Raw genomic sequence first — 20,568 nt, 5'->3', positions numbered from 1 at the left:
CAGTTGGCTGCTGAAAAATCCTGTCACTATTTTTTATTGTTTTGATTGAATATTTAATGTATTTTATTTTCAATGTATTATATTGCACACCATCCTAATCTGCACGAACAGAAGATTCCAGGAGCTGTAGCTGTGCTTACCTGAGCGAGGACAAAATTTGGTAACACCCCCCTAAATATTTATTTTCACAATAATTCCTTCTTTGTGTATTACTTTTTGCACCCCCTCAGCTTGGCATCCTGTGCGGGGGATATCCCACCCACCCCTAAATCTTGCGCTGGTCTGTGTACCCTTTTGGGAAGAAGAAGAGGAGTATGGATTTGATATCCCACTTTATCACTACCCGAAGGAGTCTCAAAGCGGCTAGTGTTCTCCTTTCCCTTCCTCCCCCCCAACAAACACTCTGTGAGGTGAGTGGGGCTGAGAGACTTCAGAGAAATGTGACTGGCCCAAGGTCACCCAGCAGCTGCATGTGGAGGAGTGGGGAAGCGAACCCATTTCACCAGATTACGAGTCTACCGCTCCTAACCACTACACCACACTGGGTACTAGCAGCAGGGGAAGACTTTGGTAATCTGGCACCTTGAGCAAGGCCAAAATTTGGTGTCCCCTATAGATCACCTCAATTATTCCTTATCTCAATTTTGTGCCTCCTCAGGAACCACCAACAGCCCTAAATCTGACGCTGACAGTAGAGACTGGTCTCTTTATGACATATGGTATTGTTTACATACAAACTGCACCTAGATGGAGGGATCACAGAGCTTTTGCTGTTGGGTTCAATCAGAATCTGTTGGGGGATTGTCAAAAAAAGCCACCCTCTGTCTCTTGGTTCCAGACTGTCACCCCCAGCTCACATGCAAGGATCATTCAATGTTGAACCTGGCTTTGTCTATACCCACTAGCCCCTATCAAGGAAGAGGGCCCACTCCCCTTTCCTGGCACTCTTGTCCTCTGATGGTTTCCTTGATGGGCCATCACTAGTCTTTGTCCCCTGCTAATGGCCCTTCCAGCCAGCTCTGCAGATGTGGCTTGGCTCATTAGAATAATTAAATCCAGGCGATTTCAGTATTTGGCAAAGTTTAATCAAACCTTGCTTTGAATTATGCTGCTGAAGGAGACTCTTGAGAGTCCCATGGACTGCAAGAAGATCAAACCTCTCCATTCTGAAGGAAATCAGCCCTGAGTGCTCACTGGAAGGACTGATCCTGAAGCTGAGACTCCAATACTTTGGCCACCTCATGAGAACAGAAGACTCCCTGGAAAAGATCCTGATGTTGGGAAAGATGGAGGGCACAAGGAGAAGGGGACAACAGAGGACGAGATGGTTGGATAGTGTTCGCGAAGCTACCAGCATGAGTTTGACCAAATTGCGGGAGGCAGTGGAAGACAGAAGTGCCTGGCGTGTTCTGGTCCAGGGGGTCACGAAGAGTCGGAGATGACTAAACTACTAAACAACAACAAATCAAACCTTGATAACTTAAACTTCCTAAATCCAGGAATTATGAGGAGTCTGCTCCCCCGCTCCAATTCAAGAAAGCATATTTCTTTTTTATTGACCTGTTTTAATGTTGTTCACTACTTCTGGGAGTTTGGGGGCTAAAAAGCAGTATACAAATAAAACATATCCTAACAAGACCCCAGACACCCACCAGTCCTGCTCCTCTAGTCCAGTGTTTCCCAACCTTTTTTGGGCAAAGGCACACTTGTTTCATGAAAAAAATCTCGAGGCACACCACCATTACAGCCCCGTGACGTCAGCGCGCAGCGTCACGCTGGGAGGGACATGAATTGCTAGCAAATTACATAATCACCTCCTTGAGGGCTGGCTCATCTTCTCCGAAGGCAGAACCCCATTAATTAACAGCACAGACTCACACCATAGCCAAGACGAGGGGGGGAAACCTCAGTCATGCACAGTCATGCACATGTGGGGGCTAAATGAGGACGAAGACCGGGCAGAGAGCAGGGTTCAAATCACCCCACCTGGCCAGGACAATCCCTGGGTGCTCCCTTGGGCCACTCGCCTGACCCACCTCGCAGGGCTGTTGTTGCGAGGATAACACGGGGAGAACCACGCGCGCCCCCGGGAGCTCCTTGGAGGAGAAAGCGGGCGATGAATGCAATGCACGAAATGAGAGGCGACCAGGTTTTGCAGGTGAGGGGCCCCCGCCAGCCTCCGCTTCCAACACCCGGCGCAACGACGCCGAAGTTTCCCCCCGGGCTCGGTGAGCAGCGCTGCTCCCCCCGGCTCCCCTTCGCCCTCCCGGCTCTCTCTGCCGCCCACTGGGGACCCCCCTCACCTGCCAAGTCCGGAGCGCCGGTGGAAGTTGCATGCATGCATGCAGGGCGCCGCGTTGCCATTGCATTGCACTGCACTCCATGCAACGCCTGCACGCATGCATTGCCTTGCACGCCCGCCAAGGGGTCTCCCCGCGGTCCGATGCGTCCCCTCCGGCGCGGATGCAGCATTGCAAAAATAAAAAAACCCCGACGCAGCCCTACCTGGGGGGCAGCCGCCGCCGCCGCTCCGCCTCCGCGGGGATCCCCGGGCTCCATCCTGCTGCCCGATCTCCGCGGGGGCGCAGGCAGGCTGCGCGGGGTCTGCGCGGAAGAGCCCCTGCCCGTCCGGCCGCCGCCGCTGCGCTCATTCCATGGCCGGGAGAAGAGCGCTTCAAACAAAACGCCCAGCCCGCCAGGCCACGCTGGGAAACGTAGTTTGCGCACCCCGCGTGGGCGCGGATCCCAAGGGTGAGGGGACTACGGATCCCGGCAGCCCCCGCGCCGGGGACGGAGGGGGAGAGGCCGGGTGCAGGGATGGAGGGACGGGTGGGCGAGCAAGTGAGTGAGTGGCAGCCGCCAAGCCTTGGCCGAGAGCCAGGAAGGGCCTCCCCGGAGGAGGAGGAGGGAGGCGCAGAGCGGGAGGGAGGGAACCCCAGGGGTCATCTAGTGACGGCGCCCCAATCGAAAATTTGACTTAAAAAAAAAAAACTTTCAAATTTTTTAATTTTTCCCGCGGCACACCAGCCAACATCTCGCGGCACACTAGTGTGCCGCAGAACAGTGGTTGGGAAACACTGCTCTAGTCAACTGGGTCCTAAACTGATTAAGAAAGAGGAAGCAGAGAGCAGGGAAAAGGCAAACTCGGGTACCACTTCTTAAAATTTGGACTAGGGTGGGTTCCCATCCCCACTTGGCGGAGTGTTGCCACGGCTGCTCAGCCTAACCTACCCAACAGGGGGGTTGTGAGGGTTAAGGGGGGAAGCTTCTCTGCCTTTTGGCGAAGATCAAACGTACCTGTTTAATATCTTATGAGTTTAATATCTGGCATGGCCTCTGTTCAGTGCCGGATTTATGTATAAGCTAAACAAGGTATAGTTTAGGGCCCCACTCTCTTGGGGGCCCCCAAAAAATTAAAGGAAAAAGAACTGGATGTACATTTCCAAAATATAAGATAAAAAACATAAAATAAAACCTGCATCCAGCAACAGTGGCAAATGGCTTTAGATACCTGTTAGGTCCATAAATTACAGTGACAATTTGTTGTTGACAAAAGACAGCTGGACATATAAAGGGCCCCATTACTTTGAGTAGCTTAGGGCCTCATCAAACCTAAATCCGGCCCTGCCCCTGTTAAACAATAAATACAATCTTTGACCTTTTAAACTTTGGGTTGGCGGGTCATTGCTTACTATGCTATATATATTTTCGTGGTTTTATATTGGAAAATCTTCGGAGGAAAGGCGGAAATTTAATACGTGCCGCACTGAGCGCCTTAAGAGATGCAAATGTAAGAAAGACAAGTGGTGCAATCAAAGCGCATTTAAGCACCACCATCAGGCATATCTTCATGGGTGTGAGCCATTTCCTGAAAAGTGAAAGTTTTCTGTCCCCTCGCGGCACTTTCCCGCTTCGCTTCAGCGCCACGCCCCCTTCAGACCCTTCGGCGTCACGCTCGTCTCCGTGTTGCGCTGCGTCTTCGCTGTCGCTTTCGCCCGTCTCCTCCTTTCCGTTCCTCGGTTTGCAGGGATCCAGGCTGCGGCGACAGAAGAAATCCTCCGTCTTTGACCTCTACCGCGGCGAGGCGGGACTCTCTTTCTCCCGCACTGCCCAGACCGCGCATTTTGCGCGCAACGAGGCGCACCCATGGCCGCCGCCGCCGCCGGGGACCCCTCCAAAACTCTCCAGGACGAAGCGACCTGCTCCATCTGCTTGGATTACTTCCGCGACCCGGTGATGATCATCGCTTGCGGGCACAGTTTTTGCCGAGCCTGCATCGCCCAGTGCCCGGAGGGGCCGAGCCACGACCTCTCCTCTTGCCCCCAGTGCAGGATCGCTTTCCCCCGGAGCCACCTCCGGCGCAACAGGCACTTGGCGAATATGGCCGAAGCGATCCAGCGCCTCCGCCTGCAGAGCCTCCGCCTGGCCGAAGGGGAGCCCAAGGAGAAAGTGCCGAAGTTGTGCGGGAAGCACTACGAAGCCCTCCGGCTCTTCTGCCTAGAGGACCGCGCCTTCATCTGCTTGGTCTGCAGGGAATCCCGGGCGCACAAAGCGCACGTCGCCCTCCCCATCGACGAGGCTGCCCAGGATGCTAAGGTAAGCGAAATCGACCCCTCGTTTTGGGAGAATTTGGAGCAGGAAGAGGATGGGAAAAGGGTGACTCAGGAATAGGCAAATTCGGCCCTCCAGATGTTTTGGGACTACAACTCCCATCATCCCTAGCTAACTGGACCAGTGGTCAGGGATGATGGGAATTGTAGTCCCAAAACATCTGGAGGGCTGAGGTTGCCTATGCCTGCTCCAGAAAATGTTGATCTTCAAATGCCACCATCCCCAGGATTTTATTTGCAGTTTTACTTGTATACTACTCTGAGAGCTCTTTCGTGAAAAAGCGGCTTCTAAATCTTTTAACTAATAGTATAAGCGCTGAATGCCATTTTTTCCCCTTTTAGGATCAACTCCAAAGCTGCCTAACAACCTTGAAGAAGGAGAGAGATGAAATTTTGAAGGGGAAATGGTGCAGTGAGAGAGAAATTCAGGAAATGAAGGTAGGCAACTCCCAGTTTGCCATCCACACAACGCTTCCTCCTTTTTGTGCTCCCCAGATGTTCTGGACTGCAGCTCCTCTCAGGCCCATTAGAGGAGTTGTTGCTGTTGGGGCATTCCATGTCAGTTCTGTTAGTTTCTGTTTCTCACTGAGCAGCTGCTTGCAGTCACAGGACTGTTTACATTCCAGAGAGTCCAGATACTGTTGGAGTCTCACGGGAAAGGGAGACGGGATGTGACGTTACTGGTTTCCTGTTTCCTTTGTTCTTTGATTCCTTTGTTCAGTTGCTCTCTGCTTCTCATAGAGAGAACATGTATATTTCTTTGCTCTCTGCATAGCTTAGTAATAAAGTACAGCAATGTAGCCCATACCGATCTCATCCTTCCGCTGTGGCGTTGTCTTAATGCTCTGCTGGGCTCAAAGGAAGATGAGCCTTATCAGCTCGGACGACCGGAGCTGAAATTCCAATAAGTTCAACGCTGTCATGTCGCCCACCCTCTCGGATTTTGATGAAACTTAGTGTACACCCTTCCCTTATGGCTGAAAAAACAACAACCCTTAATTTCCCCCCTCTATCTCAAACGGTTTAAATTTTATAGCACTTCAAAGTTTCGTGAAATCTGTGTTTCTGTCCCTCTTGAGATCCTCTGTATTATGTGCATTTTATTTTATTTTTTTCCTCCATAACCAGTGATCAGATCTCTTTGAAATTTTACACAGAGATCAATAACATGATGAGGATTTCAGGGGGGAAATACGGCAGCACTCAAAAGATTTTATAAATGCCTTAAAAATGTATAAATGTAGCATTTTTGGTGGAAAAACTAGGTTTAGAAAAATTTTCAGCATTAGGGCACGATGAAATCAAAGGTTTTTGATGGTGAAAATTATTGCAAAGACATGCACTTTCTCAACAAAGAATAAAATTTGTGGGTCTCTTATGTCTTGTAACAATATTTTATGTTTTTTGGACATTGTGGGGGGGAAATCGCAACTGGCTACAACTTTTCTACAATAAAGGTAAAAGGACCCCTGACCATTAGGTCCAGTCGTGGCCGACTCTGGGGTTGCAGCGCTCATTTCGCTTTATTGGCCAAGGGAACCAGCGTACAGCTTCCGGGTCATGTGGCCAGTATGACTAAGCCACTTCTGGCGAAACCAGAGCAGCGCAAGAAAACGCCATTCACCTTCCCGCCAGAGCAGCACCTATTTATCTACTTGCACTTTTTGGGGTGCTTTTGAACTGCTAGGTTAGCAGGAGCAGGGACCGAGGAACGGGAGCTCACCCCGTTGCGGGGATTCGAACTGCCGACCTTCTGATCGGCAAGTCCTAGGCTCTGTGGTTTAACCCACAGCGCCACCCGCATCCCTTTTAAAAGAAAAAATTAATGAAACAAAGTCCATCTTAGAATCTAAAATAATATTGGTTATTACAGGGTTGTTGTTTTTTCAAAAGTGCAGGCTTGTTTTTCAGTTTTGGGGTATTTAAAACTATGAAAATTGGCTATATCATGAAATCAATCTAAAAACAATAAATCACAGCCAAATGCAGATAGGTCCATACAACATAAGCTGAAGTGTATCAAGGCACCTGCAAAATGCTTTTGTAACATTTAAGATATAGAGATGGATGAACACAGGATTTCAGAAGTGAATATGGTTACATTATAGATTTCTGGAGCGAAATCGAAGAAAATATTGGAGTGGGGACAGGTAAGCCCCGCCCCAAATAACTGATCACATGATGCAGTGCAACCCCCCCCCCATTTGAATGGCAATGCCCATCAACTTTTTTGAAAACCCTTAGGAGTTGACACCTCCTATGTATTGTGTTTTTAATATTCAATTGGGAGGCACCCCGAGTGGCTGGGGAAACCCAGCCAGATGGGCAGGATATAAATAATAAACTTTATATTATTATTATTATCATCATCATCATTAGTAGTAGTACAGTGGTACCTCAGGTTACATACGTTTCAGGTTAAAGACTCCACTAACCCAGAAATAGTACCTTGGGTTAAGAACTTTGCTTCAGGATGAGAACAGAAATTGTGCTCCGGCAGCAGCAGGAGGCCCCATTAGCTAAAGTGGTCTTCAGGTTAAGAACGGACCTCCGGAACAAATTAAGTACTTAACCCAAGGTGCCACTGTATAGCTTAACTGAAGGTATCAGATAAGATAGTGGGACAAGGTTGGAAATACGTGGATTGCAAAACAGGAGGAAGTAATGTTCTTGTCCAGGTCAGTAATAGCAAAGAAGTGGGTGAAAAGGTTATTGTCAAGAGAATGGTGGTGGGTTTGGGAATGAATCAGAAAGAGATGACCCCAAGCTGGGAGTGTGCATTCTATTCTCACAGTGACCAAACAAATGCCTTTGGGAAGACCCCCCCCCCCAAAAGCACTGGGGGGGAAATGTCCACCCTACTGACCTTTGCATTAGGTTACACCTCCTGCTAGTTATGGTGGAATGAATTAGCCCTGATGAAACTAAGCACAACTGGCTCTTTCCCCCTGTTTGAGCCTGTTTCCCTGGGGATGGAATCACAACAGCACACCAAATTCGGTCTCTCTTGTCCTCGGCTCTTTGCAGAAACGCGTGGGAAGCCTCAGGAATCAAGCTGCGGGAAAGTGGGAACTGCTAGATGCGTGTGAAGAGATCATGAAGTCAATCGACAAAATAGCCAGCGAATTCTCAGAGCGCAGTTCTCATCTCGCCAAGCTGATTAAAGAGGCAGAGGAGATGTGTCTGAAGTCTGCCTTTGAACTCCTGCAGGTGAGATTATACAAGATGTGAAAGCCCAGGGAAATTTGGGCTGGGTGGACATTCCTCTCTCCTTTTTTTTGTTGTTGTTCCCCTCCCCAACAAAAACAGGGAAAATTAAAAAATGTTGGTCTGTGACGTGAAAAGGGTACAGCAGATTTGTTTCAGTCCAGACAAACCTTTTTTTTTAGAAGTCGTCATAAATTTGGTGGCAAATATGAAGCAGAAACTGATAGCAATAACACAGAAAAATGAGACTTTTGTGTTCTCTCTCACACACCCCTTTTTGACACTGGAGGAGCTGTAGGGTGGTAGTCAGTGCTAATCCTACTCAAAGTAGACCCACTGGAATTAATGAGCATGGTCAACTTCGGTTCGTTAATTTCAATGGGTCTACTCTCGGTAGACGCTATTTGAATACAACCCATAATAATGGTCTTCTTTTTTACTGTAGTGTTGATGGTCTGTCCTGTTTTCATTGTTCCGTCTTGAAAGGAAGGTGGGCTGTAAATATGCAAAATGCATTAAGAGTTAGTACTTGATGAACTGTAATAAACTTTGAAAAGTGGGGCTGATCAATTTGTCTTTCCCCCTAGGCTATGGATCCCTTGCTGAGCAGGTAAGCCCCTGTTTACAGAATCATAGAACTGGAAAGGATCATCTTCGTCCCACCCCCTTCAATGCAGGAATATGCAGCTCTCCCATACGGGGATTGAACCTGCAACCTTGGGGTTATATCAGCACCCTGCTCTGACCAACTAAGCTATTTTTCAAGATTGGGACAGTCCTGCCATTAGGCAGATTAAGGCCGCCATCTCAGGCAGCTGATTATGCCATGAAAGCGAAGCAATTGCTAGTTTATTTAACAGGAAAGGAATCAATACAGGGCAGTGCTTTATTTTAAATCATATGTTCTTCCAGGTGCAACACAGAAATATATGAGAAACCCAAAGCTGATCTGAATAAGAAAGTTGAGTGGCTTAATGAAAAACTACAGCTGGTGCAGACCAAGTTGTGTGAGCTTTCAGGTAACAGATTATGTTTTAACTAGGATAATAACAATCACATGAGTCAGTCAGGCTCACCCACAAAAGAGACAGAAGTTGCCACTGCAGAGTTTTATATATATGGGAGTCCTTCCTCATCTCACATAGTGCATATCAATACCGTGGTACCTCAGGTTACAAACACTTCAGGTTACAGACTCTGCTAACCCGGAAGTAGTACTTCGGGTTAAGAACTTTATCTCAGGATGAGAACAGAAATTGCATGCCAACGGCGTGGCAGCAGCAGGAGGCCCCATTAGCTAAAGTTGTACCTCAGGTTAAGAATGGACCTCCAGAACGAATTAAGTACGTAACCAGAGGTACCACTGTATTGGCAGTTCACAAAGCCAGGTCTTGATCTGCGTCTGTGGTTAATCCTGAAGTAATTAGAGCAGATCCTTATGAAAAGTCTGTAGAGTTATTTGGAGTACTGGGTCGCAATAACAAGACCGCTTAACCAAAGCTACTACTCAGTATTGGGAGACTCAGACTTCCTTTCTGAGACTGCTTTCCCTCACAGGGAACGAGGCAGTAAATATTAAACAAGTATCCCCTTAACTCCCAGCATGACCAGCTAAAATCTTACCTGCACGACTGGGACCACAGTTAAATATTGCTGCCTTTATGGTTTCTCCCTCCAAAAATGAAGAGCATTCACACACACACACACACGTATATAGAGTACACATCCAGTGTGAACTGTACATGGTATCTGAAACTGTGTCTGAGTTTCCCTTCCACCTTTCTCTCCCCAGCACCTCCAAAACTGGCCAGTCCAAGAGCAGGTGAGTTTGCATCCATGCCAGAATGGGAAAGAAGCATTTGGTCTAGAACCTTCCATGGGATATGAAAGCCGGGCCCCAGTGGCTGGCGTGGTTGGTGCAGCCTCGCAGCCCTTTTGTTTGGCCTCGTGTGCATGTTCAGACATTCGTGTTAGACTGAAATTAACTAATCAGAGAGGAATGGGGTGACTCTTGTGTTTTTGAATCCAGGAGGCGTGCCACAGCAACTCAATCAGCACATATGTACTTCTGTTTTTGTCTATCCAGCACCTGCCGCAGGTAAAAAATGGGAGAGCATGGGGATAAATATTTGGGTGGCCAGTGGCCGATGGGAATCTAGCAACATCCGGAAGGTTTGCCATCCCTGAGTTCCATGCTATTCAGCAAAATGAGACGATCCCCTCGCTTGACCCATCCTATGACAAACTGCCTGCTGTACTACTACCTTTGGGCAGTTAACCCAATGGCCTACATAGGAGTAATTTACATTCTTGCCCTGAGCGTAACTCTTGTCCTCATTTATGTCTCCTCTTTTTCTTTCGCCAGAACCTAGGGGTCTTTCCCTGACAGTTGACGGTAGTTTTTGACGATAAGTTTGCAGGTCTAACAGCACTGGGTCATCACATGTGGCGAAATAAACGAATGCATGCCATGCCTCTCCTGCCCCCTGGAAGAAAGGCAAAGACACAGCAGTTGTTCATCTGACAGGGGGTTGGACTCGATGGCCCTTGTGCTCTCTTCCAACTCTATGATTCTATGACAGTTAGCCTTAAGAACACGATTCATGCATTAGTCAATAATTATTGTGAATGATTCTTGTAGTTTAATTAGCAACAAAATTTCATTGGTGCATGATTAAACAGGCTGTAAGATCTCTTTGGGACACAGGTGGCGCTGTGGGTTAAACCACAGAGCCTAGGACTTGCTGATCAGAAGGTCAGCGGTTCGAATCCCCATGATGGGGTGAGCTCCCGTTGCTCGGTCCCTGCTCCTGCCAACCTAGCAGTTCGAAAGCACATCAAAGTGCAAGTAGATAAATAGGTACCGCTCCAGCAGGAAGGTAAACGGTGTTTCCGTGCGCTGCTCTGGTTCGCCAGAAGCGGCTTAGTCATGCTGGCCACATGACCCGGAAGCTGTACACCGGCTCCCTCGGCCAATAAAGCGAGATGAGCGCCGCAACCCCAGAGTCGGTCACAACTGGACCTAATGGTCAGGGGTCCCTTTACCTTTACCTTTAAGATCTCTTCTGTTAGCCTTACAGCAGACGTTTTACCCTGTTCTCTTTTCTCCTCGTAGACTATTATACTCCCAAGAAGGGGAAATCAAAATGGATAAGAGGTAAGTTGCTATTTCTGGAGAGCAAAAGCAGCCCAGATGTTGGAGAGTTTCACCATTTGATGTCCTGACCTTTCTCTCTTGAGACAAAAGTTGCTGCAGGGGGAGATCAAACTGGACTGAGGCCCTGGCAGCAGTGCTGAGGGGTAGAGAAAGCGAGTTAGTCCCTGCCCTGTCATTCCAGTCTAAACCAACCCCCCAAGCAAGTAAATAGCTTAAGGAGGACTTAGATTGGGGGAAATGGTGTTGTGGAAAGGGTTACATTAACCATTTTCCAGCTCAAGGGCCACATTCTCTTCTAAAGAGCAATTAGTGCCAGCACCGTCCGTTAAGAGTTTGGGTGTAATCTTTGACACCTCCCTTTCCATGGAGGCGCAGATTGCAGCTATAACAAAGGTGGCATTTTTCCATCTCCGCCAAGCTAAGCAGTTGGCTCCTTACCTCTCTCGCCCTGACCTAACTACTGTGATCCACACGACGGTCACCTCCAGACTGGATTATGATAGTTCACTCTACGTGGGGCTGCCCTTGAGACTGACCCAGAAACTCCAGCGGGTGCAGAATGCTGCTGCGAGACTCCTTACGGGGTCCTCGATGCAAGATCACATGCACCCGGTGCTATACCAGCTGCACTGGCTCCCGGTGGAGTACAGGATCAGGTTTAAGGTGCTGGTTTTAACCTTTAAAGCCTTATACGGCCTAGGACCCTCGTACCTACGGGACCGCCTCTCCTGGTACGTCCCACAGAGAAACTTACGGTCTTCAAATAAAAACATCTTGAAGGTCCCAGGCCACAGAGAGGTTAGGCTGGCCTCAACTAGAGCCAGGGCTTTTTCGGCTGTGGCTCCGATCTGGTGGAACACTCTGTCACAAGAGACCAGGGCCCTGCGGGACATGACATCCTTCCGCAGGGCTTGCAAGACAGAGCTGTTCCACCAGGCCTTTGGCTAGGGCACAGCCTGACTCCCTCCCTTGGCAATCTTCGCGGAGCTCTGGCCCAATGGTTGCCAGTGGTTTAATTTGAATTAATTTTATAAGGAATGATTTTAGAGTGTTGTGTTGTGTTGTACTGTTTTATTGTTGTTAGCCGCCCTGAGCCCGGCTTCGGCTGGGGAGGGCGGGATATAAATAAAATTTATTATTATTATTATAAACAGACTTCTGAGGGCCACATGCCATGTTGTGGGGGGCCAAAGGCAAAAGTGGGTGAAGCAGCGAGTGTAAATTTCATCTTCGTTTCTGCACACACAGCCTCCAGCTTGCAACTCTCACCCTCCATGTGCCCCTGTATTCTCACCATGCAAATTTGGTTGTACGAATTGGCCTACTTTGGTTCTCTCCTCCTACAGAATACGTGCAATTTGCGAGCACTACCTTACGGAAGTAACCGATTCTGTTAAGTGTTCGTCTTGTTTGCTTTGTTTTACCACCCGTCTTCCTGTTGTGTTTCAGAAAACGTGGTGTTTGATCCGGAAACAGCCCATCCCCGCTATATTGTGTCTCCAGATGGAAAAGCATTATGGTGGGGAAATGTCCGTCAGAACTACCCCTACAGTTCAATTCGGTTTGAATATGCCCGCTGTGTACTTGGAATGTGGGGATTCAGCTCAGGGAAACATTATTGGACGGTGGATGTCTGTAATGTCAACCATTGGGCTGTGGGCGTAGCCAGAGAGTCTGTGGAGAGGGATAGGGAAATTAATTTTGAACCCTATGAAGGGATCTGGGCTGTGGGCTTTAGCCGCCATGATCAGTTCAAAGCTCTGACTTCACCTCCTACCTATTTGGACCCAGAAGAGGGCCCAGCACAAATCCGAGTTTCTTTGAACTATGACGCAGGGAAAGTGTCTTTTTATGATGCTGAAGATAACACCTGCCTCTTTATTTTCGACTCACTTGATTTTGATGGGGAGGAAGTTTTTCCCTTTTTCCGGATTGTCGATTCATCAGCTTGCCTCCAGCTGTGCTCTTAAAGCACATGGTCCTTGGCCTGTGCTTTGCCTTTCCTGGGTTCTCTGACGAGTCCAGGTGTTAGTTCCAAAGAGCAGAAGATATCCCTTTGGAAGTCTGTACAGGCTGCAATTTCCATCCCATGCCGCTGTCCCACATTCCCCTTCAACAAAGGACCATGGTGTTTTGGCTTGACTGTGCTTTATAATCCAGTACAGAAAAGCTGGCCTCAAATAATGTTACGGTACTTTAATTTTGCACCCTCTCGGTGGTGCCAATGGGGGATTTCCTCCCAGTGCAGATAGCAGCTTCAGCGGAGGGATTATACTTGGGACCCAAAGCAAAGGGTTAAATCCCCCACCACTTTTTTGGGATTCAAATAATCATTAGCTTCTCTCAGTATTTTGCAGCTTTGCAAACCTGCATTTTAATGCTAAATAAACCAAATATTGTCTATTTTTGACCCTTAATCTTCCCATATGTTAACTCTGCTATTTGTTAGCATAGAACTGTAGCTTTTTACTTTTAATGAACTTATGATTTGCTGTCACCGTTGCAGTCTTTAATCATTTCATTAATCTTTCAATAAAGTTTTTTTTAAAAAATCCTTTTAACCTTTGTTTTGACTCAACTAATATTTATGCTCCACTTCTGTTATGATAATTTTAGTTTATTCTATTGCTTTTCTTAAAAGATTCAAGGCATCCTAAAAACATTTTTTTTAAGTGCCATACTGAACAAAAATGATACAGATAATGTTCATAGTGTAAGAATTATTTTAAAAAACCCACCATCCCAGCAAAATAACACAACTAGGCTCACCAATTAACCAGGCCTATGTTTAAAACCATCCCATCCTATCCCCTGAAATGCCTGTGAGTAAAGGAACATTTTAACATTCCGCAATGTTGGTTCCAATATTTCATTTTAAGATACATGTGTTTGAGGTGGAGTATTGTTTGGGGTTAGACCAGGCCCACAGGCATGGGCAAACTCGGCCTGTCAGATGTTTTGGGACTACAATTCCCATCATCCCTGACCACTGGCCCTGCTAGCTAGGGATGATGGGAGTTGTAGTTCCAAAACATGTGGCGGGCCGAGTTTGCCTATGCCTTGCCCAGGGTCCTGACCCCCAGGTATTTTGTATGAGGCCCCAATCTCCTGTCCCTCCCTCCCGCTTAAAAAAAAAAAGTTTTATTATTTTGAATATTGGGCAGTTGAGCATGCTGCAAAATGCAATCCCGGTTAGATCCATGCTGGAAATGGAAGAGTGCTGCAAAACATCTAGTGGAATATTTATATCCTTTAGGCTACTCAAAAATCCTGTCACTATTTTGTATTCTTTTAATATCTTACATATATTATTTTCAGTGTATTGTTACACATCACCTGAATCTGCGTGAGCGGTGCATAATTCATGGGGTTGCAGGCACGCTAACCAGGGTCTGCTCAGGGATGGACTTTGGTAATATGGCACCCTGAGCAAGAATAAAATTTGATGGCACCCACTAAGTATTACTTATTTTCACAATAATTCCTTATTATTTTTTTTTGAAACCTCTTGGCTTGGTGTCCTGTGGGAGGGAACCACCCACACCTCCCTAAATCCTGTGTTCCCTTTTGTGGCAATCAGGCACATGTTGTATAAAGATCATTCATTCGCAGAAACAACAGCTTGTGTATATTAATCTGTGTGAGATTTCCAGAAACTGCGAGAAGCTAGGTTGTTTACAGTAGAGAAGGGGCCGATTCATATGGGCCCAGCAAGGGGATCTGAGCCATCTCCTTTAATAGTGACAATGACTGGGTGCACAATTCCACTAAGACTTTTTTGCCAATGAGCTTTGACCCTAGAGCAGTGGTGTCCAAACTTTTTTCAAAGAGGGCCAAAATTGATGAAGTGAAGGGCCATGAGGACTGACCAAAGGGCCAACCAAAGTTGTGGACCTTTTCCTAGCATTGAAGTTGTTGAGGTTTTTTTAGGATATTACCCCAGGAAATAAACTGCCACAAGAGCCGGATTAAACCGACTAGCAGGCCAGATTAGGCCCCTGAAATGGGATCGCAGTGGGTCACTTCTTCATGGGGGGGGGGGGAACGTCCACACTTTCTTCAAGGTCAGAAGCTCATCAACCCATCTCAGATTTCGCAGCCTAGCTTTGCGATGGCTAGAAGAATGTTTATGGGCCTGTTGCAGGGTCTGCAACTCTGGTTTCTTAGCTTGCTTGTCCTCAATAGCTTTTGAGAAACCTTCATTGTTCAAGCCATGGCCAGTGGGACTTTTCTGCAAACTTGCAAGAAGAGATATTGGCAGCAATTCAGAGTAACACTGAGCAAAAGAGCTAATCATCTCATCTAGTGGATTTTGGGCCCTCTCTAAAGATTCTGGCAACAGAACCATCTTCTAACTTATGGCATACACCCTTCCACACAAGCCCAGGTGCCCACACATTCTGAATGACTCCAGTAGCCAGCCTTTAGTTTCTCAGCCACATGCAAAAGATCTGATGGTAGGCAGAAGGGTCAGCCTTCTGCTGGATGGCCATCTGTCATGGATGCTTTAGCTGAGATTCCTGCATTGCAGGGGGTTGGACTAGATGACCCGTAGGGTCACCTCAAATTCTAAGATTCTATTGTTCTGCTTCACACCATGCTTTGAAGGCGCTCAGAAGCAAGGAGAGGGATTATTATTATTATTATTATTATTATTATTATTATTATTAATTTATTATTTGTCCTCCGCCCATCTGGCTGGTTTTCCCCAGCCACTCTGGGCAGCTTCCAACAAAGATTAAAAATACATTAAAATGTCACACATTAAAAGCGTCCCTAAACAGGGCTGCCTTCAGATTTCTTCTAATTGTCAGGTAGTTGTTTATCTCTTTGTCATATGATGGGAGGGCTTCCACAGGGTTGGTGCCACTACCGAGAAGGCCCTCTGCCTGGTTACCTGTAGCCTCACTTCTCGCAATGAAGGAACCACCAGAAGGCCCTCAGCTCTGCACCTCTGTCCGGACAGAACGATGGGGGTAGAGACGCTCCTTCATTATTATTTATGCAGCAGATTATTGCTGCTTTCAAGTACTGGCACAGCCCAGCATTGAAAGAGGCAGACTCCTTCCCTCCCCTATTCCCTCCAGCTTCAGGAAAGCGGCCTCTCAACTCATCACACTGCTTTGCTGCTCTCCTAATTTTTTAATTTTTTTATTTTAACTTTTGTACAGCATTTACAGTATTTCTGCTCTCCTAGTACGGAGAGTATTCACGTCTCTGCAATCCACTCAACCCGTTGGAGCGCTTGGCTGCCATTTTCCACAACTGAACAGAAGCGTCAAGCCCCGCTCCGCTCTGCTTTCTCCACAGCCGCCTGGGCCTGTTAAGTCCTAAAGTCAGAGGGGCGCTTTTACGAAGTATTGCAGGGAATTGCCTAAAGTAAACTGCGTGACAGATTTTTAGGCAGACCGTTGTAGCTTTCACGTGCTGGAAATGTATGAGCAAAGGAATCGGCTAGGAACTGTATATACAGGGGAAACTTGCAAAATATCCCCAGCTCTCACCAAACATCGTATGGGTAAAAAAGCAACAAGCCCCGAACATCAATATTTCCATTAGAAAAATATTCAGGAAGGGTCGGATGAACAGAAAGCAGAGAGACACTATTTGCCCTCCTACAATATATTCTAAATTAATCTGACAACCTTCTGCCAGGACCCCACCCGCGCGCACTCGTTTCCCATTGGTTTAGAAATAGAATCCTTTTTTCTATTGGCCTGTTCATCTTCGACCAATCACAGCCAGCTCAAGAAACGTATAAAAGGCGCCCACTCCAAAACACTTGCAGTTTTTTCGTTATTTCGTCGAGAAAGAAGTTGGGGGCTTTGGAAAATGTCAGGTCGCGGCAAGACAGGCGGGAAGGCACGAGCCAAGGCCAAGTCCCGCTCTTCCAGAGCCGGGCTGCAGTTTCCCGTGGGCAGAGTCCATCGGCTCCTGCGCAAGGGAAACTACGCCGAGCGCATCGGCGGCGGAGCGCCCGTTTATTTGGCCGCGGTGCTGGAGTACCTCAGCGCCGAGATCCTGGAGCTGGCCGGCAACGCAGCCAGGGACAACAAGAAGAGCCGCATCATCCCGCGCCACTTGCAGCTGGCGGTACGCAACGATGAGGAGTTGAATAAGTTGCTGGGCGGAGTGACCATCGCGCAGGGTGGAGTCCTGCCCAACATCCACGCCGTCTTGCTGCCCAAGAAGACCGAAGCTTTGCATAGCGCGGCTGCCGCCAAGGCCGCGCCCAAGCCCGTCACCAAGGCCGCCAAAGGCACCAAGGCGCCCCTCAAGCCCAGCACCGCGCCCGTTGCGGTCCAGTGAAGCCAAAAGGCCAAACAGCCCGGACTACGGCCGGCGACAAAATAACCAAACCCAAAGGCTCTTTTCAGAGCCACCCACAACGCTCGGAGAAGAACGGAAACACTGCTGCCCTAAATAATAAACCCCTGCGCTCGCTCGCACATTTCCCCCATTGCTTCGAAAACGCCTCCCTATCATTTACGCCTTTCTTAAAAACGCCTTGAGGCTGCTGCAGGTCGCAAGTGGGTACATACACATCCCTGCTTGCTTTACAAACTTCAGTCCCGTGGGAATGGAAATCCACATTTTTGTGCCCATGATAGCTATTTCCTCGCACCCACGGCAGCACATCTATATAAGCACCGTGGCCAACAAGGACTCGATCCACTGCCTGGTGAAGCAGAGCTACAGCCTGCAGCCAATAATTCTAGCAGCTATTCGCCTTTTTCTTTCTTAAACCAATTTATACCAAAAGACACTGATTCTGCACTGTTCTCCACCTGCTACATAATGCTAGGACACTTGGGAATTTGCAAAAAGTTCTGAATCGTATTTTTAAAAAGAAGTACCACCAGCATCAATGCCAAAGCATTCAACACACCCAGCCCCTTTCCTATGATGCTGAAACAGTGACAGCTTGGAGTGAACCGGGGGGGGTATGGGGCGTAATAATTTTGAAAAACAATAACATAATTGGCAAAAAGAGGGGATTGTGGGGAAATACAATATCAGTTCTGGTACAAAAAACACAGGTTGCGCAGGTGCAATATATTGCCCTGTTTCCCCCTCTCCAGTGTTTCGAATCAGCATCCTATGAGAATCCAAAGATTCACCAAAGCAGAACGGACAAACTTATCTCTATCTAAGACGGGACCCATGTGTCTTATACATGTCAGTGGTTTCATCTCTTCCTCACTCCTGTTGTTAAAACTTTATCCTTCCTCTGCAATATGGCTGGGTGACATACAGCTAGCCTAGCTAGCCATACTACAGAGGAATGGTAAAGTTTTCAAGTCCAATTCAGAGCCTTCAAGTATATCTGGGCTCCATATCTCAGCAGTATGAAGAATGAAAAGATCATGGGTAGGCAAACTAAGACCCAGGGGCCGAATCCGGCCCAATCGCCTTCTCAATCCGGCCCGCGGAAGGTTCGGGAATCAGCGTGTTTTTACATGAGTAGAATGTATGTTTTTATTTAAAATGCATCTCGGTTATTTGTGAGGCCTGCCTGGTCTTTTTACACGAGTAGAATGTGTGCTTTTATTTAAAATGCATCTCTGGGTTATTTGTGGGGCATAGGAATTCGTTCATTCCCCTCCCCGCCAATATAATCCGGTCCCCCACAAGGTCTAAGGGACAGTGGACCCGGCCCCCTGCTGAATAAGTTTGCTGACCCCTGGGAAAGATTATCTCCCCAGCAAAAGCAACTGCCATGAAAGTGGTAATCAAACTACTGGAACTGGCATCAAAAATGCCATTCTCCCTCCCTCGTAGTCCTGATAAACACGGATTCTGCTGAACTATGTCCCCAAGGGCAGAAAATTGAGATCTTATTTCAGAGCCTAGATCCCCTATCAAGACCCACTGCAATTTCATCTATCATTTTGACAGATTCACAGCGACACCCATAGCCCAGCGTCCACCCCGCGAAATTATTGCTACCTCTCAGTAATGCCTCCCTGAGGCAAACCCCTCACAGCACAGTGCACAGATAACTGAATCAAAATACATTTAGGTAATTAGAGATCCATACTGCATGCACTTTCAATTTTCAAACAGCACTAGGGGTGGATGCACGCTAGTTGGATCCTTCGTCAGATTTGCTTGTGGAAGAACAGAGAAAATCCACATTAGAAGAAAGCCCAGGCTAGGAGCAGACTTGGGTAATACGGAGCCCAGAGCAAAGAAAAAAATAGGCTTCCTATTTATTTGGTGCCCTCCTCCCATCACTTTCCGTTATGTGTACGCTCTCAAGTGCACTACATAATAGTTGTGGCTACTCCATATCCGTTCTGATTGGGGCCTAATTTTAAGTAGATACTTGTATAAATATAGGGATTTATATAGCAATCCGTATTAATGCTAGTTCCACATCTCCCAGATGTAGCATTCTGTAGCAGGTGGAAAACAGAGCAGAGCACTGGAGCCAGCGTCTTTTTGTGCATGTTGGAATACAAAAGAAAAAGTTGGAAAGCTACTAAGTATTCCTGGCTACAGGCTGCAACTGCAAAATTAGGGGATTAGGTTGCTGCTTATTGCCCGGTTGGGGTTACGCAGTGCTTTTCACAGTACATGGGGTCCTAGTGCTCATACTGTATTGTGGATGGCAGCAGAAATAATTGGCTGAACAAGCTGTCATAATCATGTGCAAGTGGGCAGCCAGATGAAAAGGTCGATTTCCATGGGATGGAAGTTTGTAAAGCAAGCAGGGATGTGTATGTAGACCTCCCACTTGCGACCTGCAGCAGCCTCAAGGCGTTTTTAAGAAAGGCGTAAACTGATAGGGAGTTTTCGAAGCAATGGAGTAAGTGTGCGAGCGAGCGCAGGTTTAATATTATTTAGGGCGCCAGTGTTTCCGTTCTTCTCTGAGCGTTGTGGGTGGCTCTGAAAAGAGCCTTTGGGTCTGGATTATTTTTTCGCCGGGCGTGGTCCGGGCTGTTTGGCCTTTTGGCCTCACTGGACCGCAACGGGCGCGGTGCTGGGCTTGAGGGGCGCCTTGGTGCCTTTGGCGGCCTTGGTGATGGGCTTGGGCGCAGCCTTGGCGGCGGCCGCGCTGTGCAGAGCTTCGGTCTTCTTGGGCAGCAAGACGGCGTGGATGTTGGGCAGGACTCCGCCCTGCGCGATGGTCACTCCGCCCAGCAGCTTGTTCAACTCCTCATCGTTGCGCACCGCCAACTGCAAGTGGCGCGGGATGATGCGGCTCTTCTTGTTGTCCCTGGCTGCGTTGCCGGCCAGCTCCAGGATCTCGGCGCTGAGGTACTCGAGCACCGCGGCCAAATAAACGGGCGCTCCGCCGCCGATGCGCTCGGCGTAGTTTCCCTTGCGCAGGAGCCGATGGACTCTGCCCACGGGAAACTGCAGCCCGGCTCTGGAAGAGCGGGACTTGGCCTTGGCTCGTGCCTTCCCGCCTGTCTTGCCGCGACCTGACATCTTCAAAGCTCCCTGACTTCTTTCTCGACGAAATAACGAAAAGACTGCAGGTGTTTTGGAGTGGGTGCCTTTTATACGTTTCTTGAGCTGGCTGTGATTGGTCGAAGATGAACAGGCCAATAGCAAAAAGGATTCTATTTCTAAACCAATGGGAAA

At 47.9% G+C, this 20,568-nt stretch overlaps 1 protein-coding gene and 2 pseudogenes across 3 annotated transcripts; 2 read left to right on the top strand and 1 right to left on the bottom strand.

The window, feature by feature from the left end:
- Nucleotides 1–3,548: 3,548 nt before the first annotated feature.
- On the top strand, nucleotides 3,549–13,377 carry LOC308580765 (E3 ubiquitin-protein ligase TRIM39-like). The gene is made up of 9 exons (XM_081182913.1): nucleotides 3,549–4,596; nucleotides 4,953–5,048; nucleotides 7,638–7,820; nucleotides 8,405–8,427; nucleotides 8,730–8,836; nucleotides 9,610–9,639; nucleotides 9,847–9,915; nucleotides 10,933–10,974; nucleotides 12,424–13,377. The coding sequence occupies exons 1-9, from the start codon at nucleotides 4,147–4,149 to the stop codon at nucleotides 12,942–12,944; spliced, it is 1,521 nt and encodes a 506-aa protein (XP_081039039.1). The 5' UTR covers nucleotides 3,549–4,146; the 3' UTR covers nucleotides 12,945–13,377.
- Nucleotides 13,378–16,791: 3,414 nt separating this feature from the next.
- LOC308582523 (histone H2A pseudogene) lies at nucleotides 16,792–17,789 on the top strand (annotated as a pseudogene). Its single transcript has one exon. The product of its transcript is annotated as a histone H2A pseudogene (transcript).
- A 2,040-nt stretch (nucleotides 17,790–19,829) lies between these two features.
- On the bottom strand, nucleotides 19,830–20,463 carry LOC308580297 (histone H2A pseudogene; annotated as a pseudogene). Its single transcript has one exon. The product of its transcript is annotated as a histone H2A pseudogene (transcript).
- Nucleotides 20,464–20,568: the final 105 nt, after the last annotated feature.

Source organism: Podarcis bocagei (assembly GCF_964188305.1).
Source record: "Podarcis bocagei genome assembly, chromosome: 2".
Taxonomy (NCBI): domain Eukaryota; kingdom Metazoa; phylum Chordata; class Lepidosauria; order Squamata; family Lacertidae; genus Podarcis; species Podarcis bocagei.
This window is presented reverse-complemented; position numbering and strand designations above follow the sequence as displayed.

Coding starts and splice junctions, on each gene's coding strand:
- LOC308580765 (XM_081182913.1), top strand. CDS start 4,147: ATGGCCGCCGCCGCCGCCGGGGACCCCTCCAAAACTCTCCAGGACGAA. Junction 5,049..7,637: donor GAGAAATTCAGGAAATGAAG/GTAGGCAACTCC, acceptor GGCTCTTTGCAG/AAACGCGTGGGAAGCCTCAG. Junction 8,837..9,609: donor CAAGTTGTGTGAGCTTTCAG/GTAACAGATTAT, acceptor TTCTCTCCCCAG/CACCTCCAAAACTGGCCAGT.